The 24,272-nt window shown below is 32.4% G+C and overlaps 1 protein-coding gene, 1 long non-coding RNA gene and 1 pseudogene across 3 annotated transcripts; 1 reads left to right on the forward strand and 2 right to left on the reverse strand.

Annotated features, from left to right (window-relative positions):
• Window positions 1-9,729: 9,729 nt before the first annotated feature.
• Window positions 9,730-11,088, reverse strand: LOC149512743 (uncharacterized). Its single transcript, XR_016331367.1, has 2 exons — window positions 10,604-11,088; window positions 9,730-10,395 (listed from the first exon to the last, which is right to left on the reverse strand). It is a non-coding gene; the product is annotated as an uncharacterized LOC149512743 (long non-coding RNA).
• A 5,328-nt stretch (window positions 11,089-16,416) lies between these two features.
• GATA4 (GATA transcription factor 4) lies at window positions 16,417-17,541 on the forward strand. The gene is made up of 2 exons (XM_022903760.2): window positions 16,417-16,860; window positions 16,957-17,541. The coding sequence occupies exons 1-2, from the start codon at window positions 16,630-16,632 to the stop codon at window positions 17,533-17,535; spliced, it is 810 nt and encodes a 269-aa protein (XP_022759495.2). The 5' UTR covers window positions 16,417-16,629; the 3' UTR covers window positions 17,536-17,541.
• Window positions 17,542-22,711: 5,170 nt separating this feature from the next.
• Window positions 22,712-23,983, reverse strand: LOC111304580 (protein transport protein Sec61 subunit beta pseudogene; annotated as a pseudogene). Its single transcript, XR_016331135.1, has 2 exons — window positions 23,825-23,983; window positions 22,712-23,047 (listed from the first exon to the last, which is right to left on the reverse strand). The product of XR_016331135.1 is annotated as a protein transport protein Sec61 subunit beta pseudogene (transcript).
• Window positions 23,984-24,272: the final 289 nt, after the last annotated feature.

Genomic DNA, 24,272 nt, shown 5'->3' on the forward strand with positions numbered 1-24,272 from the left:
AATTTAATTAATTGTAAATGAATATATTAAGTACTTCGAGTCATTTATAATTTAAGTTTAAAATTATGTCTGTTATTATTAAGTAGTATAAATAACATCAATCAAATTTAAATTACATGAATTTAATTATTCATTAATTTAATCATTTATGAATCTATGGGATCCATGAGCCAAATAAATTATAGATTAGTCATGAATTTAGAAATTCATATATCTATGTTATCGAAAGTATTTTGTGTTTCGTGTTTTATTAATTTTGATTTTAAATTCACATCTACTATTAAATAATATAAATAACCTTAAATCAAATTCTGAGTTTAGATTCATATCTAAAAAAAAAAATCTTACCACTCATCTTATCTTGGATCACAATGTTATAAAACTTCTAGATACTCACGTCTAAGTTTTGGCATCTTATCTCTAATTGTAAGAAATTCTCCTACACACTCTACTTCTACATTTATTAGTATTTCATATATTTATTTTTTAACATATTTATTGAATAGTTTGAATTATTGAATACCTATGAATTAAATCAACGCATTAAAAAAATAAGACTCCAGCAATTACTGCCACAAGTGATCTAATTCCTACATATTTCCTAATACATGCATTTAAAACCTCCGTAAAGGCCAAGAAATGCATGCATGTGATGAAAGCGGTGCGTTCATGAAGCTTAAATTAATTCTTAAACTCTTGATGAAGTACAAGAAATGCCGACAGCTATATAATTTTAAAGTTAAATAAAATAAGTGTTGTTTTTATTATTCCATGCAATATTCCCAAGGATAGCAACATGCTTCCTCACATGTTTGCTTCAGCCCATGTTATTAATTTGTTCATATTTGAAAAAAAAAAAGCCAATATTGTAGGGTTTTTGCCAGAATTCGATAGGGTGCTAGTATTTGTAACTTGGCAAAGCCATTGGACTGAGACAGAGACTGAGAATTAGGGAGAGCAGTTCTGAGCAGAGAGAGGTGCTGCTAAAATCGTAGGGAAATGGCGGTGAGAGTTGGGGTGCTAAGGCTGGCTATGTTGATGTAGGAAGGCAGCAGGACACGGCAAACTTTTTGCGTAGGTGAGACAGACGCAAGTGTAGCCAAAAGAAAAACAGCTGTTTTAATGGCTTTTGGTCACTCCCTTCACCAATGGATCGATCCTCGGGACCACCAAAGATCTGCACCAGATTTCCACAATTGGGATCATTTCCAGTCTGCTGCGCTCAGATATCTTTCATTGCTTTACATCCACGTGTATGAGTTTCAGCTTAATTTACTCCTCACTTACCGTCCATTGCCAAAATATACGACTAATTTCTATTTCAGGTGATTTTTTTGCAACTATAATCGATTTTATTAAAAACTCAAAACATATAAAAATCAATAATTCTAATTCCATAAAAAATCAATAATATGAGAAGCTTCCAAGAGATCATTCTTTCTATGCCACCAAAGCTTCAAGTATCATTTAAAAAAAAAAAATTTCTGTAAAGATAGAACTAAAAATCATCTCCACCTTAATCATCAAACACTGTCCAAAATTCCAAACTGTGTTATTAAGATAGCATTCCAACAAAATCAGTCACTATAAAACGATAATCATTGAGAACAGTCCAAACCACCGATGCTGCAACGAGTCAAATCTATAATACCAAATCAAGCCAACCAAGCCGCAAAGAAATTTGCCTCCTATTGATCCTGAAATGAAAAGCATCTATATTACATGTAGGATCGATAATTTAATTTATCTGTGACAGATTTCGATCGAATTTAATTTTATAAAATTAATTTTTTTTTAAAAAAAAATTAAGTTTTGTGTCCAATCGAATCAAATAATATTAATAAAAAAATAAAGTCAGGTCGAATTCGAATTTTAAACAAATCTAACTTGATTCGACCTGATATTATATAAAAAATTATTTTTTAATTATTTATTTATATATATATTTATATAATTATATATTTAAATATTTATATTTAAAAAATAATATTTTATTAATTTTAAGTCAGGTTCAGATATGAAAAAAAAATTTAGATCAGATCGAACGAGATTTAATAAAATATAAAATTGAGTCGGATTCAAAGTGAGCAAAAACCCATCTCAATCCATTGTCAACTCTAATTCACAATTAACAAAACATAAATGAAGTTTTTTAAATAAAATTTTTAAAAATAATTTTTAAAAATTATTTAATAAAAATTTTAAATTGATAAATTAATAAAATTTAATATGAAAATTAATAATATATAAAAATTATTAAAAATATTATTTATAATTTAAATTTGATAGGTATTTTTTTAAAGATATAAATTTTATCAAAATTTTTATTAAAAATTTTTATCTAAAATATATATCAAAATTTATTAAATTTTTTTAATTTTTATATATTTTATTTATATAATAAGATAATTTTATTTTTTAATTTTAATTTTAATTTAATTATTTTTAATAAAAAATTTTCATGAATTTCACAAAAAAAATTGTCTAAATCTTCTTGATGGTTTTTTTAGACGGTGACTAGACTGAAAGATTGAAGGGACAATTAACTTGAATAATTGTGATAAACTGTAGCAAAGAACATGTTCAGGAGAAGTTGGCGAAAAGTTTACTGGACGGGATGATCAGGTTATATAACATGCCTTAAATGTAAACCTCCCTTTTGATGAACCCTTACTTTTAAGACAAAAAAAAAAAAAATTGAGTTCATTGAATTGGGGAACTTTAACATTAGCAGCTAGATTAAACAACTATAAAACTATTAGAAAACTAGGTTAGTGAAATATTTAAAGTATAATAAGCATCATCGTTTTATTTAATACTACTGGAAAGGGCAACTGATCTTGCAGTTCTTGCTCCTTCGAAGTCGATATGTATATATACACTTGGTGTTGCCATATATGTTGACATGCAATTAATATTGTATATGAAAATAAAAGTTGATGTTGAATAATTGCCAGAAAAGTTGTTCTCTCGTCCAAATCATAGACTCTAGAATGCTGCCCGGCCCCTCCGTGTTTGAAACCTAACCAAAACTCACAGACAGACAGCGTGAAACCATACATCAGCTTTAATTTATATATATCTATGGCTATGTAACAAAGACATATTACAGGAGATTAAATTTTTAATAATATTTTTTTTATGTTTAACGATATTTATAAATATCATTAAAATATTAATGATGTTTGTTAAAAATATTGTTAAAAGTGTTGATTATATATGTGTCGGAAAAAATAATGATATTTTTAGAAAATATCGTTAATTTAGTAAAGTTTTTATCATAAAATATCACTAAATTTAATAGTATTTATAGTAAAAAATGTCACTAAATTTAATAACATTTATATTAGAAAGTGTCATTATATTTTAGCATTTAGTAGTATTTTTAAGTACAAACACCGTTAAATTAAGATTTTTTTTAAAATTTTTTTAAAATTTATTATTATCATTAAATAAAAATTTTTAAAAGAAATAAAAGTAAACTTAAATTCATAAACTGAATATTATAAATATATAATTCGTTCCAATATGGATTGAACACGAAGTTTAATATATGCAATAACATTTAAATTATTTTATTACATTAAACAAAAATTTAAAATGTATGAAATTGATGACTGCATAGATTTGGAACACTACCATTTGATGAAAGATTTTTTTCACATTAGTCACTAACGTACTTAAAAACTTACTAACTTAATCTTAACTTTTGCATTCAACTCTTATCCATTTAGTACTTGCTATATTATTAGACCAAAATTATATAATTAAATTAGATGAAAATGAACTACAACATAATTAATTATACTATGTATTAAATAAAAAATAATAACAAGACGATATCATAAATAACTTATTACAATGCAAAAAAAAAAGTACTATTACGTGTCATGCATTGATATTATGTTTTTTAAATAATGCAAAAAAGGAACAAAGATAACATAAACAAAAATTTTATATAAATTTTAATTGAATATTCATACATATAGAAACCTACAGTGTAACAGAAAAAGATTAAATATGTGACAAATATTTTACCTTATAGTATTCACAAATGACTATAGATGTCTTATTCTTTTATTTTTTATCTCCCGTTGTTTGTGATTTTTATGCACAACGAATCATTTCAAACAAGATTAAGTCGTTTTATCAAATATCATAATTTTAAAAAACAAACAAAACAAATGCCACGACAAGATAAAAAAAATATAATAGATTATTTTAGACTGATTTCTTAAGGATATCTTGAATGGATCAACAAATTCATGTTAACAAATAATAATTTTTTAGTAATTTCAAAAATATTATATTGAAAAAAAAAACTAAACCTAAAATTTCATTTGTGTTTGTAACTAAATTCAACGTTTTATTTCAAAATTTTCAGATAAAAATCCTATTTCTTTCACTTTTTATTCTATCTTGAATTTTTCTCACAAATCAAATAAAACCAAACTCAAAACTGCAATAACGAAATAAATTGATAAAAAAAAAAAAGGAATGGCCAAATACTGAAAATTATCAATGTTGAAATAAAGCTTACCAATGAAGCTTGAACGGTGGTAAAAATGCAACAAATTATATAAAAAGTTTAGGGATTTAACCCAAAATGCAAAAAAGTTAATTAAAAACTTACAAAAACAAAAGGAAAGAAGATGAAAATTGACCACAAAATGACTAAAACTTAGGTAAAATAGAAGAAAATGACCCAAAATGAGCAGAAATAAAAAAAAATGAGTAGGAAAAAGAAAAACAAAAATGGGATCTCGAGGGTATTGAAATTTAAAAAAAATTAACAGTGAAAAAGTGTGATTATTCAAGACATTTTTTGTCAAAAAATATCTTGAATAATCTCTTACAAAAAATTGAATAGGGTTTTCAAGACATTTATGACAAAAAATACATTGAATAACCCTATTTAATTAAAAATTATAGGGAATTATTTAAGGTATTTTTGATCAAAAACACCTTAAATAATCTCCTTCCATTGTTTTTAAGATTATTCAATGTATTTTTTTACCCAAAACACCTTCAAGAATCTCTTACAATTTGTTTTAGGATTATTCAAGGCGTTTTTAGCTAGAAAACACCTTGAATAATTCCTTACAAAAAATTGAATGGGGTTATTCAAAATATTTCTGACAAAAAATACCTTTAATAATCCAATTTAATTTTTTTTTAATTATTCAAGGCGTTTTTTATTATTATTATTATTCAATGTCTTTTTGACTATGAATAATCCATTACAAAAAATTAAATGAGGTTATTTAATGCTTTTTTGATAAAAAATATTTTTAATAATCTTTTTCAAATTTTTTTTAGATTATTCAGAGCGTTTTTATTCATAAACATTTTTAATAAAAATTAAAGAAGATTATTCAAAGCATTTTTTTATAAAAAAATGCTTTTAATAACTCTTAAAAAATCATAAGAATATATTTTTAATGGTATTTTTAAATCCAAAAGTGTTATATAAGAATTTAGTGGCATTCTATAAAAAAATGCCATTAACCTTATAAAAATATAAAAATTTGTAATGTTTATTTAAAAATACTACTAAAAAACAGTTACTAAATCTTCATTTTCATATAGTGATATGTGCATATATAATATGATATGATGCATCATCTTGCTTCCGGTTGAAATGAATGCTCAAAACTCTTTCAAATATATGATCAAACAGAGACTATTCGTTTGACAAACTGATAAACTTCTACTGCAAAGCATATGTCACATTCATGGCAGAACCCAATTTGACTTCTAAGCCTCTCTCAGGCACTAATAATAGAGCAAAATCAATGAATATTGAAATTTGAGTGATGAATGATGAGATGCATGATTTCACAAGTTTGCCACAATTAGTGATTGTTCAACATCCAACAACCCTTTACATGAGGAAAATGAGAAATTGATTTTGGAAAAGCTTAAACAATCAATAATAACAAAGAAATTGGTTAAATCATGTCATGTGTGTGGACACAAGTTAAAGCATCTGATGAAAGCAATAAACTTGAACTGTTTATACAACGTGAAGTGCGTGTGGGAATTGTGTATAATGTTTTGGCAGTTTTTCAAGTGCCATTTTAATCAATCAATGGTACTCAATTAATATAATAATTCCCAACATAATGAAAAGACTAATCCTGCTGGTCAGGTCAACATCTTTAGTATCATATTCCATGTTATAATAGATGCAAGCTATAGTACTCTTCATTATTCAAAATAATCGAAGAAGACATGGTGGAACGCCAATTATTTTCCTTTTCGCCAATCCAAGTTTTAGAATTAGCTGAATATGTTTAGGCCTTAACTTTTTCCTGGAGAAACTAGCACATATGCAGACAAGAAAAGAGAAAGTTTGCGCCTAAACTTTGTCCAAGTTGGATCTTATTATTGTGGAGAATAAACCCGCATTTGTTAAGTGGTATAGAGGCGTAGGTGTCTGAGGCTAAGGTCGCCGACATAACGTAAGTTTCGACAGCAAAGTTTATGAAAACCAAGGGTGGATTTGCATCAGTGTCAAGTCGAACATGACACCTAGTAAGGGAAGGGAGAAGAGGGAGGGGTCCAGCATCGTAAGGCTAAGAAGCAAGGGAACCCACACAAAATCCGCCCTAATTTGGCACCTTTTCTTCTTTTCATACATCATGATGTGCCCACAAGCCCAACAGCCACTCTCTCTTGCCTATGCATTTCGGGGAATTTATTCCGTACTAGCAAGCCTTTGGGTACAGAACTACACCCAAAACACCATTATGGAGAGAGGCAGAGACGTACCCTCTTGCAATAAAAGTTGCTTGTTTTGGTGGGCCAATCGTACCCTCCATCCAAATTGACTCATACCAATGTTTCCATGAAATTTCATCCACATTCGGTCCCATGCACCCGCCATTACATGTGAATCACAATCGACTGTGGGCCTCACAGATCTCGCTGAGTGAAAGCTAGGGTCCGATCTAGATTCTACGTACACATTCCACTCCATACGAATTAGTACCACCTTAGCTAGCTAACCTATACTCAAAACGCAAGGACTTCCTCCATACTCTATAGTCTATTATCTATCCCTTCTTTTTTACATGAATATGATCGAATTATGTGGTAAATAAATTTTCTTTCATACATTAAATTCAACCCATTATTTTACCAGAGAGCAGGTTGATCGTTGCATATTGAATTGCTCAAGTTACTACCTTTAAATACGTGCCTAAATGCGTTTTACCAGCTTGCCACAATGGCCAAAGGTCGCACCGGACACTGGACCATCTCTGCGTATCAGGTCGTGGAAAAAGTTAGGGGTGGGCCACTGGGGTAGAGGGGTACGGGTACAAGGGACAGAAGGAAAAGTCGTTTCAAACTAGGGAAACGGTATTTAATCCTACCTAGTTAATGCTTTTATCTTGTAATGATTATGATTTTATACTCGGAATCCTTTTCGATCTCTGCATTTGAATCTTATAGTAAATCTTAATAATGTCCAAGATACGAAATTGAAAAAGATACAAAAGCTCATGAGAGGCAAAGTTTATGGTCAGTCAAAGGAAATAAACAAATATGTGACAACTGAAGCTGTGCACAAAAATGAGGATTCCAATTGGCAATTCCCAAATCCCCAAGTCAAAGCAGGCAAAAAGAGGGTTAAGCCTTTATTGAAGTTGCGCAACCAAAAGAAAGCCGCGCATTCGTGCCCACAAGCAACGGCCCTAAGCTTATTGGAAGATGGATTTTGCGCTCAGCACGCCTGCTTAGTGTGTAGTAAATGTATCCAGCCTCAGATTTTAAATTTCCTGATTATCTGCGAATATTGCAGCCCATTACTGCTTAATGCCTAAATATAACCAAACACCTTGTTCCCAATGTTCCAATTGGTGGGGGGGGGGGGGGCATTGGATTTTTTTATCCAAAGAGATAAAAGAATGGAAATGATTGGTTCAAACTCTCACTTTACACATATGGGGGGCATTGGGATTTTAATAATATGCTTCATGCAATCTAAGTTCAAAAGGCCCAATGGAGGTGTTTATAAAATCCTTAAATGTCTTCTCTATGGTATAGGGGTTGGGTTCTTGTTAGTTATACAATCATAGTATCCAAAAAATGCAAAGGATCCATGTAAAGTAAATCCACAACTTAGTTTAAGACCAGCAGTTGCACTAAATATGTCGGTTTTGTACAGAAAATTTCAGCCAATTATTTACCTATGGATTGGGCAAGTGGCCCAAATGTACAAAGAAAAGCTGAGAGAGAGAAGGAAAACGAAAACATAGGTTGCTAATTTAGGTCGTAATGAAGATTGTTTTATATGTTTTTGATCCCAAAGATGAGTTCGCTGCAAAGAAAACTAACATTTAAATGTGCCAGTTAGAACTAAAAAATAAAGAATATCTGTGTGTGAGAGAGATATAAACTTGAATTTCAGAGTATGAAACCAGTTTCACTCGGATTTTTCTTGCAGTGATATAACCTTTGGTTTTTTATTGTGCAATCTTAGCTTCAAATAGAGTAGAAGGCTCGAAGAAAACAATGTAGCAGACTAAGACTTATGCAACATAGAAAATATGAGGACCGAAAGGCAATAACATATATAAGAACTGCATGATAGGTTCAGGTTTCCAAGAGATCATGTGTATGGTAACACTACTAGTCTAAGCATGCTCTGAATGACTTCAGAGAGCAGAATTTATGGGGAAAAAGAAAAGCAAACCCAACAAACTCATTTAAACATTATGACGATGTTATCACAAATTAAACCACCTAAAACATGCAAACAATAATGGTTAACTTCATCCTATCATAGGGGCCACAGTCCACAACAAAACAATCATCACAAATATCCTTCCCAACCCTGAAATTGACAATCTATATCTAAAGATGTGAACCTGCATGATATAGGATTTTTTTTTTTTTAGATATAGACAGGCCAACAAAACCTAGCTTAAGTCAAACCAAATTCAAATTAAAAGGTGCTGGTACATATTAACCTACAAATACTATAATTCCTGGTGACAGAAAAAGGAAACTAGAGAACTTCATGCCTATAATGTGAAGTATAGACATCAATCAACAAGGTTGTGTTCCCATTTATCTTCTGCAATGCTTCAAGTTACAAAACACCTTTAATTATATTAGACATATCTAATTGACTCATCATTTAATAAGCACGTACTTACACTTGAATGAAGAAGTCTTTTTGTGAGGATATTTTAACAAAGGCAAGTAACTATTGAAAACACACAAAAGGTACGAAGCTAGGGCCACATTGAACCCTCATCTTTTTCTGCCTTCAGGCTAATGAAATTACCTGGAGTTGAGCTCTTAATAAAACTATGACGTATAAACATTCATAATTAGAAGCAGAAAGTTAAAAAATGTTATTGCATCTTTAATATTGAAGTGACCCTCAATAATGTGAAGTTAAGGAGAAAAGGCCTATGAAGTCAAAGATAAATCAAAGTAAAGAAGCGCCCTCAAATAATTCTCTGATCAACAGATAAGTGTCCAAGATTAAAACAGAATGAGCAAAAGATTAAAACAGAATGAGCAAAATATGTGTTCATGAGGGTGGTCTAACAAATAAATATGCCATGAAAGTGAAGGCTTCAAACAATTGAGAGTAAAATGAGCAGAATATCATGTAAAAAACGCGTGCAATCGTGATGTTTAATGAAAAGAAGGAAAAGATAACCCGAGTTGAAAGTTGAATTAAGTAAATCAATTGAATTAAGTAAATCAATTGCATCAAGTAAATCAATTGAATATAAAATTCCTGAAAATATTCACAACTACAGTATATATTTGTTAAATATACATTGCATGTTACATGTTTATGTCATCGTCAGAGCAGGTAAGAGGCCATGAATCCTGCAGATAATTATTTTGAAGCAGAGGCCCATCCGTGGAACATTCACCTGATAAAAAATAATGGGAAAATAAGGGGGGAAGGGGGGGGGGGGGGGGTGGGGGAACCCTTTATTGGTGGCTTCGCATGGTATTTCCTCAAATATGTCTACGTGCATGCAAGTAAAGAACTAAGTATGCCGATGTAACACAAAGAAAATCAGCACAGCTTCTTTTTAGTTACTGTTTCTTACCCACCATATAAATCATACTGTCCCCTATCGACCTCAGGGCAAATCCAAAAAAAAAGGAAGAAATAACTTATGGATAACTAATTTGCTATTAAATAATAGACTAGGAATAAAAGACTCACATTTGATTATAATGAGAGGCAAAGGTCCTCCCATTTTATTCTTTCCAATTACATGGAACACGCCTAACAACTAAGTAATCATCCCTGATATCCTTCACAACTCGAATCTCATCATCAAAGTAGACAATCTCAAACCTATATAAAATCTTGAGATCAGTAAAGCTCAAAGCCCATTCCTGCTTTAACAACTAGAACATGAAACATTGAAACTATATGAGAAAAAGATGACCTCAGATAACGAATTACCATAAAATACTAGAAAATATTTGAGTTAGATGAAGCAATGAAACTTCAAACCATCTTTAAAACAAAAAATTCAAATTAAAATTTACCAAATACTTAATCGGGAGGGAAAAGAAAACGACAAAAATTAGATTGGGTTAAAGAATTAATTACAGAAATTCACTCTTCGAGAACTGAGAAGAAGTAATTTCAATGCTGGATCTAACGAAGAAAACTCCATCAGGTGGAAACGTGGGATAAACCTATATGTGGCGTGCAATGCAAGTGGTCATTTTTTAGTTTCTGATTCTGGATCAAGCCCAAAATAGTGATTTTCTCATCTATAACATTACCACTTCACTACCACCACCCAAACCCACACACGCTACCGATATAATTTTTTAAGTGAGGAGATCAAGGGGAGTTTGTGACTAAATTTTGGTGAAGATCGGACATAGGTAAATAGCAGACCGTGATCGGTACGGCAACAAGAAGGCGATATGCCTCCGCATTCAGGGGTGGGTTGGTGGTCGACAGCGCGCTGAAGATCTTAGAAAGGGGAGGGGATGAATGAATTAAAGAACAAAATTTTGGCTTTTACAGGGGATATTAAAACGTGCGTTTAAGGCCTGGTATAGAAAAAAAGGAGGGATGGGTCAGCGGCCTATCAGACCCGACCAGTGAACTGATCCAGACCTGCCCTGGAAGCCTACTACGCTTCTGGTACATATGATTCCTTTGTTTTGGGCTCAAGCCCAATCTCAATTAAGGTATAATTTTATTATTTTAAGTTATTTCAATTTTAAGTTGTTTATTTATTTTAAATACATGTAAAAAAATTTTTTAAAAAAATTGTTTTGATAAATAAATTAATGTGTGGTTTATTCGGATGTTGATAAAATGTTTTTTTTTAATAAATGCGTAATAAAAAATGGTGATTATTTAAGAAAAATCTTTAAAATTTTTTTTTTGAAAGTACTAATTTTTTTCAAAAGCTTCTAAGTACAAAAATGGTTGGGGAGACTTTTGTAAAAGAAATGGAGGATGTCAAAAATAATTTTCAAATAAAATAACTTTTAAATAAAGGTTATTATAAGTGATTATGTGAGAAAATAAAATTGGTCAAAGAGAAAGGGTGTTCATTTACCTCATTTTATTTGTGTTACGTTGTATGCATTTAGAATATTATTCGAATTCCTGATAATGAGATTTTTATAGATGTTCAAGTGATAATCCCTTGAAAATTTTCTAATGAAGTGGATTTTTCGAAATTTCAACAAGGAGAATTTAGGAAAATTTTTAATAAAATGTTTTTGCTTTATATTAACGTTGCTTGGCTTGCATTTGGTTAATAATTATAAAGTAAACTGAAAATCTTTAGATGCGTGAAAATTTTAAAAAAATGAATGAAAAGTTTTAATTATTGCTATATTCAACATTTGTTAAATAAATTCAATGATAAAACCTCTAGAATGAAAATAAATAATTTTTTGAATATTCTCAAGATGATAGAATTTTCATAAGTTATTGTCAAAAGCATTGAGATATCTTATGAAAATCTTTAATTTTTAAATAATGAAAAAATTAAAATTAACAAATTAATACGGTAAAAAAAAATGATTGAGGATCCTTTATAAAGGCTAAAAAATGAATAACACATTGACTGATTTTGTTTTTTGGGCGGACTTTATAAAAGTACTATTAATTTTTTTGAATAATCGTATTTTCAAATCTTAAATATGAACAGATTAAATTTTTATTTTTTTAAGGATATTAATTAAATGTAAAATTTATTAAGAAAGAATTTTAATTATCATAACGAATATATGTTTAACATCAATCATTACTACATCTGTATGATTAATGGTTTTATTTGATGATGTTATCAATCATCTTCAATTAGCAATTAAGAAAGAAATTGAACTAATTGAATCGGTAGTATGTCCGGTCCGATAAGGTCCAAAACATCCGTTTAATCGGGCTAAATTGGACCAGTGCATTACTTGAATTGATTTTGAGCATTTTAAAATTTACTAAAAAAAATTGTAAATGTCTTATTTTTATATTAAACACCATATTATTAAGTTAAATGCATGTTTTTCTATTAAATTATTATCATATTTAATAATTATTAAATAATAAAAACAATCATTTACTTTAATATATTTTATAATTAAATTAATTGATTGAATCAATAATCAAAACTTCCATCGATGTAATATTCGATATAATATTTTAAATATTATTGTAACAAATGGAAAATTAAAAAACTAGGACATTAAATTTGAGGTACATGGATTAATATGCAGTTTTTTACATATATTTAAATAAATAAATATTATAAAAATAAAAACCCATTGTAACCATCGAATATGGAAGATCCTTGGCTATTCCAATTAAATAATGCCTTCAATAGTGGTAAGTAAATTAAATTGTAGTAGTACTAGTTTTGAGTACATTTCAATGTAGCAGTAGTTGTAGTTGAATACGGATAACGTCTACTTATAATTATTATTATTTAATTTAATCATCATGTCACATAGAATTGGAGTATTATTATAAACCATCATATTTATAGGCACATGCCTATGCACGTGACATACTGTTGCTTTGGGATCACCACACTTTCGTGTCACGTGATTCGATATCTTTTCAACCAATACCGAAACCTCAGTCAGCAGCTGCTCATCATTAATTTTTTTTTTCTAATTTCTTTCGCCGATCTATCCAATTCAAGTACGGCCTCTCATCTTTTATTCCATTATTATTATTATTATTATCATTTTTCTCGGCTGCAGTTAATATTTAAAAAATAAAAAATAAGGTTTTTTTTTTTTTTTCTGTCATGTAAATAAGTACATTAATAACGTGCCACGTGAAGGGAGGTAAATGATCAAACGCTTAATGTAGAAAAACATCTCTGAATTCCAGATTAATGCAAACAAAATAAAATGTCTTACAATTCACAGAGGCGAGACAGAGATGGAGACAGTACAGGCTGGCAAGAGCCTGTTTTAATATTGATCACATATTTTCATGTTCGTTAATGGAGGAAATTAGAAAAAGGGTTGTTTTTTTCTTTTCTTTTTTTTTAAATCAATTCTAAAAAGAAGAGGGGCAAACAACGTACGGTCTTGTACTTTCCTTCCCCATAAAAAAGAAACTTTTATTATTTCTTTTTTGGCTCTCCACCGCCACCCAAACCCCTCTCCTTGAATAATTGCCTGCCTCGCCTTCCCATCTATAAGACTAAAAACAAATCAAAGAGACAGTGCCAGTTGTGACTAGTTGTCGATAGTAGTAGGTTAAAAATCTCTCTCTGTCTCAGTGTTTAATAATGGAGGGAGGGGGTGGCGGTGTGGGTGGCGACAGGGATAATAAAAACTCATTCAACAAACGTAACGGAACACGCCCCGTTTCTTTTTTTTTATTTTTTATTTTTTATTTTTCTTCTCTAATTTTGGCCGTTACAAAACAAAGTTTCTATCTTTTGTCAATAAAAAATTTTTTGGTCCCTTTGAGCTTGTCTGAAGCATGCAGTAACTGCCTCCACGCTGCTCTCTTTGTTCGCTTCTCAGTTATGTCCCATAGATTAAGAAACTTTTCTGTTACCATTTCAGACGCTACTGAAACATGAAGCAACTGATATGCTTATAAAAAGCTCATTTCACAGTTCCCTGTAAATAATTAAAATATTAAGTAACAAGTCATTTTCCATTGACTTTGTCTACATTTAACAACTTAATTTAATTAGCAGTGAAAGTATGAGTAGTGGTAGAACAACTCTGACCACCAACGTTGACAGGCCAATGGGTTGGAGTGATTGTTACCTGAGTTTTTTTTTTTTTTTTTTAATATATAAGCTATAGCTAGATATACTGTGTATTACCCTTATTTTTTCGCAACCTACCGACACTGGTTTTCTGTGTGAGATGAATAATAAATTCAGCAGGTATGAGCTTCAGTAATTGCAGGTATTATTGCACTGGCCATAGCCAAAAGGGCTAACTGAGAGAGAGAGAGAGAGAAGAGCAACATTTCTCGTGAAAGAGGTGGCAGTTGAGGTGAGTGAGGTCAGATAGCTATCTTTCTTATATGTTTGCCTTTTGCCATGAGCCCATGACCTAAAGTCCTACTAGTATATATAAATATATTATATATGAGCATTTTGCAGGCTTCAGTTTCCCGGAAATTCAAAGGAACGTACAATTTGGAGAAGATGAAGAAGAATTCGAGCTATGTTACAAATTGCAAAAGAATACATATATCAACTACCAAATCAAATGCTTGTACAGTTATATAAATTAGTTCAAAATAAACCCTAAACGGATCAAATAAAAATATAATTTAGTTCTTTGGGTGGTTTTTTAAAGAGGAAGCATTTATAGCTACTTATCTCAAATTAATTACATCTCTGTTAACGAGTTATAATACTATTAATTAACGCATATCGATCCAATCCCAGCGTTCCCAGAGGCCAGACCTTTTTCATGAACAAATACGCGAGACAAGTCAACTACAGTTTTCAAACCCTAGAAGTTGCTCGCAAGATTAAGAATTTTGTTAGAAATTAAAAATCTAAATTTAATTTGCTGTCATTATGTTAATGTTTTCGTTATTAGTGACGTTACTGTTTTTTTTTTCTTTTTTTATTATATTAAGAGGATAAAATCCTAATATAAATAAAAAAAATAAAAAATTTAATTCTTGATATCTTCTCAAGGAGCTTTAACCTTTGGTTTCAGTGAATTTGCTGTTGCTTTTACGCTAACAACGAGCTACAGCGCCATACAAAGTTTTCTTGTTGCCTGTTGTGATTCTTATTTTAATGCACCTTTATTTCAAAAAAAAAAAAGTTTTCTTGTCCTGGTTCTTTAGTAACTTCTTGGCAACTATATATTAATATTTTATTTTTAACTATTTTAAGTCGAGAAATGTTATATATTCCTTTTAAAAACAAAAAAAATCATATCGTTTACTCTTAATTTATTAAAATATTTTAAAAAATGTCTGTAGTAATCTACTTTCAAGTCTTTTTCGCTTGATTAATGCTAGTATTATATTATTGTTAGATACATGTATAAGCAACGCTGAGCGTAAATTTAAGACCAAAAATTAAGGAAAGGGCTAAAGGTGACAAAATGCCTTTAAAAAATATGAAAATACGGATAAAATTTTTTAAATAAAATTCGTAAAATTTTTTTTATTTTTTTTCACTTGTAAGAGTTATATTCTCTTCTGAATAAAAAAAAAAGATTTCAAAAAGAAAAAGAGAAATTCAAACCAAAATTTACCAATGTGACTGTAAAAGAGGTGCTAGTTTACAATTTTTTCATTAGAAGAAAAAGATTTTGGTTTAAAAACTTTGGCAGTATCTTAGCGTAAAAATATTCTATCCTACTAAACGTTGAAGTAAAAATAAAGTACTAAGCAAAGGAAGAAGACAAAGAGATGCTGGCGTGGCTGGATCTATATAGAATTAAACTAGAAAACTACCCAAGAGGAGATTTTTTTTTTAATTTCATGAAAAATATGATAAAAATCAAAATAAAACTTTAGGAGGTTAAGGATCTGAATATATTAATTAAAAAATTAAAGTTTGAAATAAAATCAAAATAAAAAATTAAAGATAATAATTGAAATTTATCCCCGTGAATAATTTAGATGTTAGCAATTAGTAAAAAGAGTAGAAGAAAAGAAGTAAAGGCCGTAAAAACGAGAAATATAAGTAATTGTTAGAGTATAAAGGGGCGAGGGAGCAGGTATGCCAAAAAGAGCCCATATCATGTGCAGTTAGCAGTGCATGTGGTGGAGCCACCCATTTCTCTCCCATCATTATATACTCTATTATATCATGCCATCCATCCATGCATGGTACTTTTTCTCACTTATAACAGTACATTACTGCTAGTAGTCTACTACTAGCACTTTTTTATTACTTTTATATATATATATATTATAAAATTATATACGATATGTACATGTACATGCATGCATTTCCTACTTGTAGCGTTTTTATCTAATTTATATATAAATTATAAATCCCTTAAAAAATATTCACTCTTCTCTCACTGTATGGTCACCCCTTGCACGTTCCTTTGCCCCCTCTTCTTGTCAATATATCACTCATCTTCCCTCTCCGTCTTTTCTCTATAGCTCTTTTTTTTAAGGGAAAGAGGGCTGAGAGAGGGAGAGAAAAGATGGATATGTATGGGTTTTCAACTCCAGAACTGTTTCGTATTGATGATCTTTTGGATTTGTCCAACGAAGAGCTTTTTTCATCTGCTTCCACTTCCACCAACAACGATCATTTTCCTCCTTCTGAAACCCCTCCTTTCAGCTACGCTTCCGCTTCCTCCTCCTCCTCCGCCGCCGCCGTTGCCTTTCATCCCTCTTTCTCAACTGACTTCACCCACGACATTTGCCTTCCCGTAATACCTTTGCCTGAACCCCTCATTAGTTTCATTTATTTTTCCTTCTTTTGTTTTTCATTTCATGATTAAATATTGTTGTCTGATTGTTTGCAGAGTGATGACGTGGCTGAGCTGGAGTGGTTGTCGCAGTTCGTAGAGGGTTCCTTCCCCGACTTCCCATCGAACTCGCTCGCCGGAACCCTTAACCCTAAAAATGATCACTCGTCTTTTTCAAGCAAATCTCGGAGCAAGCGTTCGAGAGCTCCGACAACACTGAACGCGACAAACTGGACGGCGATGTCGGAAGCAGCAGCTACATTAAATGGAAAGTCGAAGACGAAAAAGGAAGTCCAACGTCAAGCATCGCCAGCGGCGGAAGGAGGGGTAAGGCGATGCACGCACTGCGCATCGGAGAAGACTCCGCAGTGGCGGACGGGACCATTAGGACCCAAGACATTGTGCAACGCTTGTGGGGTTAGGTATAAGTCGGGTCGGCTTGTGCCGGAGTACCGACCCGCAGCAAGTCCGACATTTATGCTGACTCAGCACTCGAACTCGCACCGGAAGGTGTTGGAACTGCGGAGGCAGAAGGAGCTGTCGAGACAGCAGCAGCAGCAACAACTACAACAGCAAGAGCAAGTGCATCGTCAGCACCAGCAGCACCTTCAACAGCATGACTTTGAGGTGTGCTGACGTGTTAAAAAATAACTGTTGTTACTGTAATCATGTTCAATGGGACAGTACTCTAGTCTTTGGGCCCTTTGCTATGTTCATCATCAAAATTCAAACCTTTTTTTTTTTTGGCAATTCTATTTTCTTTATTTATTTTTCTATAAATTTTTTTTTTGTTATTTTTAACGAAAAGGGAAAGAAAGAAAAAGAGTCATTAATATTTTCTTGGGGTTGGAGGGATTAAAGCTTCAACTACCATTGGTTGCTGCTTTAACGCTCGTTGAAAGGTGGAAAGAGAATGGGTAATGTGATGAGAGTGACTTTCCACGTGATCCACCGCAGCGCAGCAGATGGGACGGGCCGAATATTCTCTTTCTCTCTCTCTACCTCTAAACTATGGGGCTTCACATGGAACTCCAGACAAAAGCTTTAGTTATGGTAAAATGAACAAAATAAAGAAGAGCCAATGAAAAATAACTACTTATAAATAAACTTTTACTACTAATACTACTATCACATTGAAGATAATTATGATTTAGTTATGGAAGCTTTTAGCTGAGTAGTAAGATGAGATAGAGGGGTTGGTGGCGGTCATGGTGGAGGGACCAGCATTTTCTTTTTGGTCGGTGCATTTTCTGATTATAATAGGGGATTAAGCTTAAGGGGCTCCTCCGGTGGACCTAGACTGTGGCGTCTGATCAGTAGTTCAGTATGAATCGACCCACCCACCTTTTTTTTTTTTTAACTCTAATTGGTGAAATTAAACTATAAGATGTAAATTTTGAAATTGATTTTTTTCTTATGAACTAAGAAATAGTAGTAGTGGTGTGTTTTGTTGTTGACGATGAGGATGGGAGATAAATGCATGTGCATTAGCACGTTCATCGACAGATTCCTGTAGGAGAGGAGAGGAGAGTCAGCCTTCTGATCTTAAACAGATTAAACTACTTACTTTCCAATCAAGACTCTCAACCATCCTCCGTCAAGGTTCTGGCTCAACCCAGCTGGACCGACCACTGCTGACATCTTCAGATAGCTATAAAACATTTAGGTCAAAGCCTCAATAAACACACATGCGATCGGTTTTCAGGAATGGAAATTCCTGATTTTGAGATAAAGCCATCCATTATTCTGATCCCAAACCAATAGTTTTATCGTTTTAATATTTCGTGTTCACCTATTTTTCAACATGGTAATGATTGATCCCAGTTCCCAACTTTGAAAGCACGTGCCAATCAAAGAGAACATGGTTTTATCTCAAATGGTGGCGATCTTGCTTTCTGTCTGTTTTACCATTTACAAAGGGAAATTGAAACATGAACCATTGTTGAAAGCAATAGTTTCCAAGGAAAACAGCAAAGTCATCCATGTTTATGCAATTACAGATATGGGAATAAAGGAATATAGCCAATTTCAGTATGGCACTATCAACATATATCTTAAAGAACAAAGTCCATAATCTTATATTAAGAAAACTTAACCTGCAATCTAAATTGAGATGCTTCTCTGCTTGGAAGTTCGCCAAGGATATCTTTCAATCCTGATGCAACAGGAAATATGGGTGTTCTCTTAGCCACATAAATGCTGAAATGTTCAATGTACCTAATTGAGAGAAAGTACTTGAATACCTGCTGCTTGTCCTTCAATCTTATAAGCTGAGTGAATCAGACTATGGATCTGCTTACCTGAAACAAATTTGAATATGTTCCAATGAGGAAAATCAGCCTCAAGAAGCAGAAGTTATTATTTCACTTCCCTGGAAACATCAACAGTAGACTATGAAATAATATTTCACTAAATGCTAAGTTAAAGCATTTAAGTTGATCTAAGGGAATGATTAACTTATAATTTCTGAGTAGTACGCAAAGTTTCTAAGGATATTTTAATAAATGTTATTTCTTTTTTTTTTTAGCTATGAAAGAAAAGGAACTGCATCACTGTCAATGTACTTCCAGGAGGTCTATTAAGAAAAAAGAAACTTCTCTAGTAGCTATAGACATCACCACATGAACACTTTGTTGGATGAAAGCTGTTTGAAAAATCAGTTCTGCAATTAAATTTTTTTTTCCATTTCTGGGGATTAACCAATTTTCCTTGAAAAGACAGCCCATGGTGCCATTTAAAACCGCTCAAGGTATATCCTTGGGCACACTGAATTCTCTGTTTTCACTGTTAATTACATAGAATTCAGATAACATTCCATTTTTACCTTTAGATTATTATTATTATTAAATAAAGAAAAAAAGGTTAATGACTCATGCGTTTGACACAAGTATTGTAGAATAAGCTGAAATTCCAAAGAAAAAGGTTCTCTTCCATTGACATACTCACATATCTAAACAATACACTATAGACAAACAGAGGTCCAAAATAATTAAAGCATGAAATGACACAAGCACATGATAATAGAATACTTGGCAATGGTTGTCATCAATTAGATCCACTAGGGAAAGTATTACCTCCAACTTCTCACTTTCAGCCTTAAGGCGGTCAATTAATTGTCTCAGCTCCTTTACTCTGATATCAGCTTTGGAAAGCAAGGACTACAACAAACAAATAGTAGGAAGTAAATGATAGGATTTTAAACTGAGAAGATGCTTGATGGACCCGCCCACTAAAATGGGATAAACTCTTTTTTTTTTAAATAATCTGGTAAACTCCAGAAAGATGCTTCCTGATCTGAGTGTTTGAGTAATAAACAATAAAAACTGATAAAAATATCAGTGCATGGACCAAGATGTGCAAAAAGAAATAGAAGATCCCAAAAACAGAACAAAAATCCATTGTTGAGGGAGACATTCAAGCAATATTGGGAATACAACAAGCTAGAAAAAGCTTCTCCAACATTACTACAATAGGCTATTGCAACTTTCCCTTGACATTTCAAAATTCTACTACCTTCTGCTGCAAAGTTACTCAATGCAAATGTATGGCAGTCGTTTATTCATATGTTTGCTATGAAAAGTCTGCATAATCTTGGGTAGGTAATGGATTCGAACTCTCAGATAGAGCCAAAAGCTGAAGATGCTATAAGATGCACTCTTTGTGAAAAAGGTGTGTGTGTATGCAGAATTACACAATCCAATGTCATTGGTAGGCTAAATAGGATGTAATCTGTGAATTCAGTTTGAAATCTCATTCATGCCCTCTTCTAAAATCCAAATAGACTATAAGCCATACTAACACTCCAACAAAGACCAGGTAGAAAGGATAGAAAGGGGTCTCTATAAATCAGAAGATATAGAGAGAAACTATATTTTACTGACCTCTTGGTTCTCAAAAAGACGCAAAGTCTTGTAATAGAATAAACGTCTTGGCCCTGCACATTGCAAGCAAATGAAACAATATCAATTATGTTCAGATTCTAAATCCTGATTGCGACAACTTAAGTAACAAGGTGAAGAGAATTGCTTAATGTATCGCTAAGGAATTATGCAAACTTAGCACTTGCAAAGCTAGGATTCACTAACCTGCAAGTTATCTATCCAACAACTTAATCAAGTTCCCTTTGTCACCTAAAGAAGAATCTGAATCCCATGTTAAATATAAAAGGAGGGTCGTTGGGATATAAAAATGTTCACACCATCTCTTCATCTCTTCTTTGTGAGGTACCTTTTGTAAGGCAAAATCGTGAGGCCAAAGAGTCAGAGCGGACAATACCTAACAATGATATGAACCGTGACAAGTAGGCTGATCTGAGACATCAGCTGAGTAGATGTCACCTAAAGAGGAGTGGGTGACTGGGGTATAAAAGGATTCACACCATCTCTTCCTTGTACGGTGCCTTTTGTAGGATAAAATCCTGAGATCAAGGGAGTCAGAACGAACAATACCTCATAAGGGTGTGGTAGGTTGATCTGGGATATCGAATGAATGGATGTCCGAGGGTCACTGGGTCTTAGACCTAAAAAGGAGTGGGTCACTGAGATATAAAATAGTTCACACTATCGGGTCACTGGGGTAGACCTAAAGAAGGTCATTAAGGTATAAAAATATTCACACTATCGAGTCATTGGGGTAAACCTAAAGAAAAGTAGATCACTAGAATATAAAAGGGTTCATATTATTTCTTCCTTGTAAGGTGCTTTTTGTAGGACAAAACCTTGAGATCATGGGGGTTCAGAGCGGACAATACCTAATAAAGTTGTAAACCGTAACAAATAGACTGATTTGAGACGTCGGATAAATGAATATTCGGATCCCGAAATCGCACGAGCCGGAAATTAAGTTTTGACCTATAACACCTTCACTATTCTAGAACACTTAAACTAATCGCTATAATTGGTTATGAAATAGCAGCACCTCCACATTGTTAGAAAGAGTTTGTTTCAATCGATAACAAGTTATGCGTAGACATTTGTGCGTACAATTACATGGTAGCAGCTTTTTGGGGCATACACACAAAAAGAAAAGATGGGTTTAATTTATGCTGCTGTTGCATACACAACCTAGGAATGTAGAAACTACCTACAGAAATCCCAAGCAAACAACACCACCACCCGAGATCAATGGATGCGAAGCTGCAATGTTAACCCCCTCTGCAGCAAAAAATGTCAAACCTCAAAACCTTAAAATCTGAAAGTTAATTGTCTCTCAGATACAAACAGAATGTGCACGGATTGAATTGATCGATGGAGCAGACCTTTAATTTTGCCAAATGCCATGTCCCCATAAGCAGCAAGTTGGGACTCCACATTTTCGAGTGAATCCTAGCAATGAAAATAATTACATAATTCTTGGATTAAAACTTAAAAAAAATAATGCACACAAATGCTCTGTTTTTTTGTCATGTAATGGAACTGTTATTTTAAAATCTCTATTTGTAGTCTGTATGTAGCGTTTTATTGTTACTTGTCCTTGTACCCTGTAACAAACCAGTCAAAACTTATTGGTGATTACTTAAGTCCTATTTTATTGTCCGCAAATGTCCATGACTAGGAGTGCATTGTACACAGTACTTGATTATTTTATGCATAAATTGTGAATTAACACGCCTAATTGGCTCTGGCCAAATGAAGTTTAGGTGCCTTGGATTCGGTGATGCTGAATGCTGATGGTGGGCTTATCTTGTTCGCCCTGTTACTTAGATGAGTGGTTGGTTGGACATCCATCGTGGGTTTCTAAAGTTTATACATTGCAGAGATTGTAACCCAAAATGCCCCTGCTGAAACTGATACTAAGGGAATAAAGAAAGGGCTGGAGAAATTAAATGAAATCCATTATTAAGCAAAAATCCACAATATTGAACTTAGTTTTTGCTACTGTTAACACACTTTGAAGCCTCCCTAGTCCCTACGAACAAAATACAACTTCCCCATGACATGGAGCATGGCAACGAACGCAATGAAACCAATGCTCATGACAAGAACCACATTCGGAGAGATCTTAAGTCCTGGAGCATCATCTGTGTAAAACTGAAGCATAGTCCCAGCAGCCCCTCCTGAGGCCCCCCCACCGGTTGTTGTTCTCCTCCTGCGCATGCTTGCAGCTGCCGCTGCACTTCCTCTTGGTGGTGCTGTTCCAGTTGCCATTTCTGTAACCACCACCAAAACTCACTTATTCAATTTTGGATACTAAATAAAACGTCTATACAAAGAGTACCGAATTCCCAAATCACTATTGACATAAAAATATATATTTATCAACTTTTCTTCATGGGGGCATTAGTGAAGAATGGCTGCCTGAAGAGAATTATAGCTAATTTGCAAGAAACAAAAAAGGTTGCAAAGAAAATAAAGCCAGATGGGATGAATATAGACAAGATTAGAGAGGTGGCTAAGATACCCAAAGTCCAAAACGCTCCATTTTCAATAAAATCAGGAAAAAAGCATGTTCATATAATCCTATAGAATATATATATATATATATATATATCTATATATATATATATAATCAATTCAAAACCACCAAAATTTGTACTAAATCTATAAGCTCTATGCCAATTGAATTATTCTAATTGAATCATCTAAAAGGAATACCATGGAATTCCATCCACCAAATTTTAAAAGATTCAATCAAATCACAATCTAATTCAATTTAAAAGGTTCATTGCCTGCATTAAATCCTAGTTAGCCATCATTTACAAAGAATTTCAAAAACCCTAAACTTGAAGGTTTTAAGAAACAACAGATCAAAACGATGTAATAGAATCAGATCTCGGAAACCAGATCTAAATTTGACTAATCCAAGGGGTCGATCTATTCTATTCGGATGCTAATCGGAGATCAAATCTAAAATCAAGCCATCATTTATAGCAAAACAGCATTTAAAATCTAACGGAAGATAAAAGAGAGGGAAAAGAAGAACTCGCCTGAGTTGACTCGGAATTCAGATCGGAGCTTCGGAAGCTTTGGAGACTCCCGCTTAATATCTTTGACTATATTTCACTTTGAACGCGAATTGTGAGCTTGCCTTCCAGTTTTCATATATATACAAAGGGTACTTGCTGAGCACTACCACACAGCACTGACCAATCGCTTTCTGCCACGTCAGCCTTAAGAGTCCCAAATAAAGAATCAAACTTGCCTGCCGGGATTGTCTCTGACGCGTACGATTGTGTGGACTAACTAGGCCCAGAACTTATGGGCTAATTTGGCCCAATTTGAGATTTTTTTCCTTAAAAAGAATAAATAAATCTAAAAATCTATGTAAAAATGTATGGTCACACTAATTTATACTTTAAAAAAAAAACATATATTCTATTGATAATAAAAAAAGAGTTAAGAATTTTTAATTTCACAAAGGAAATTAAAATATTA

The sequence above is a fragment of the Durio zibethinus genome, chromosome 21, assembly GCF_047325235.1.
Source record: "Durio zibethinus cultivar Kanyao isolate XHJ-2024 chromosome 21, ASM4732523v1, whole genome shotgun sequence".
NCBI classification, from domain to species: Eukaryota; Viridiplantae; Streptophyta; class Magnoliopsida; order Malvales; family Malvaceae; genus Durio; species Durio zibethinus.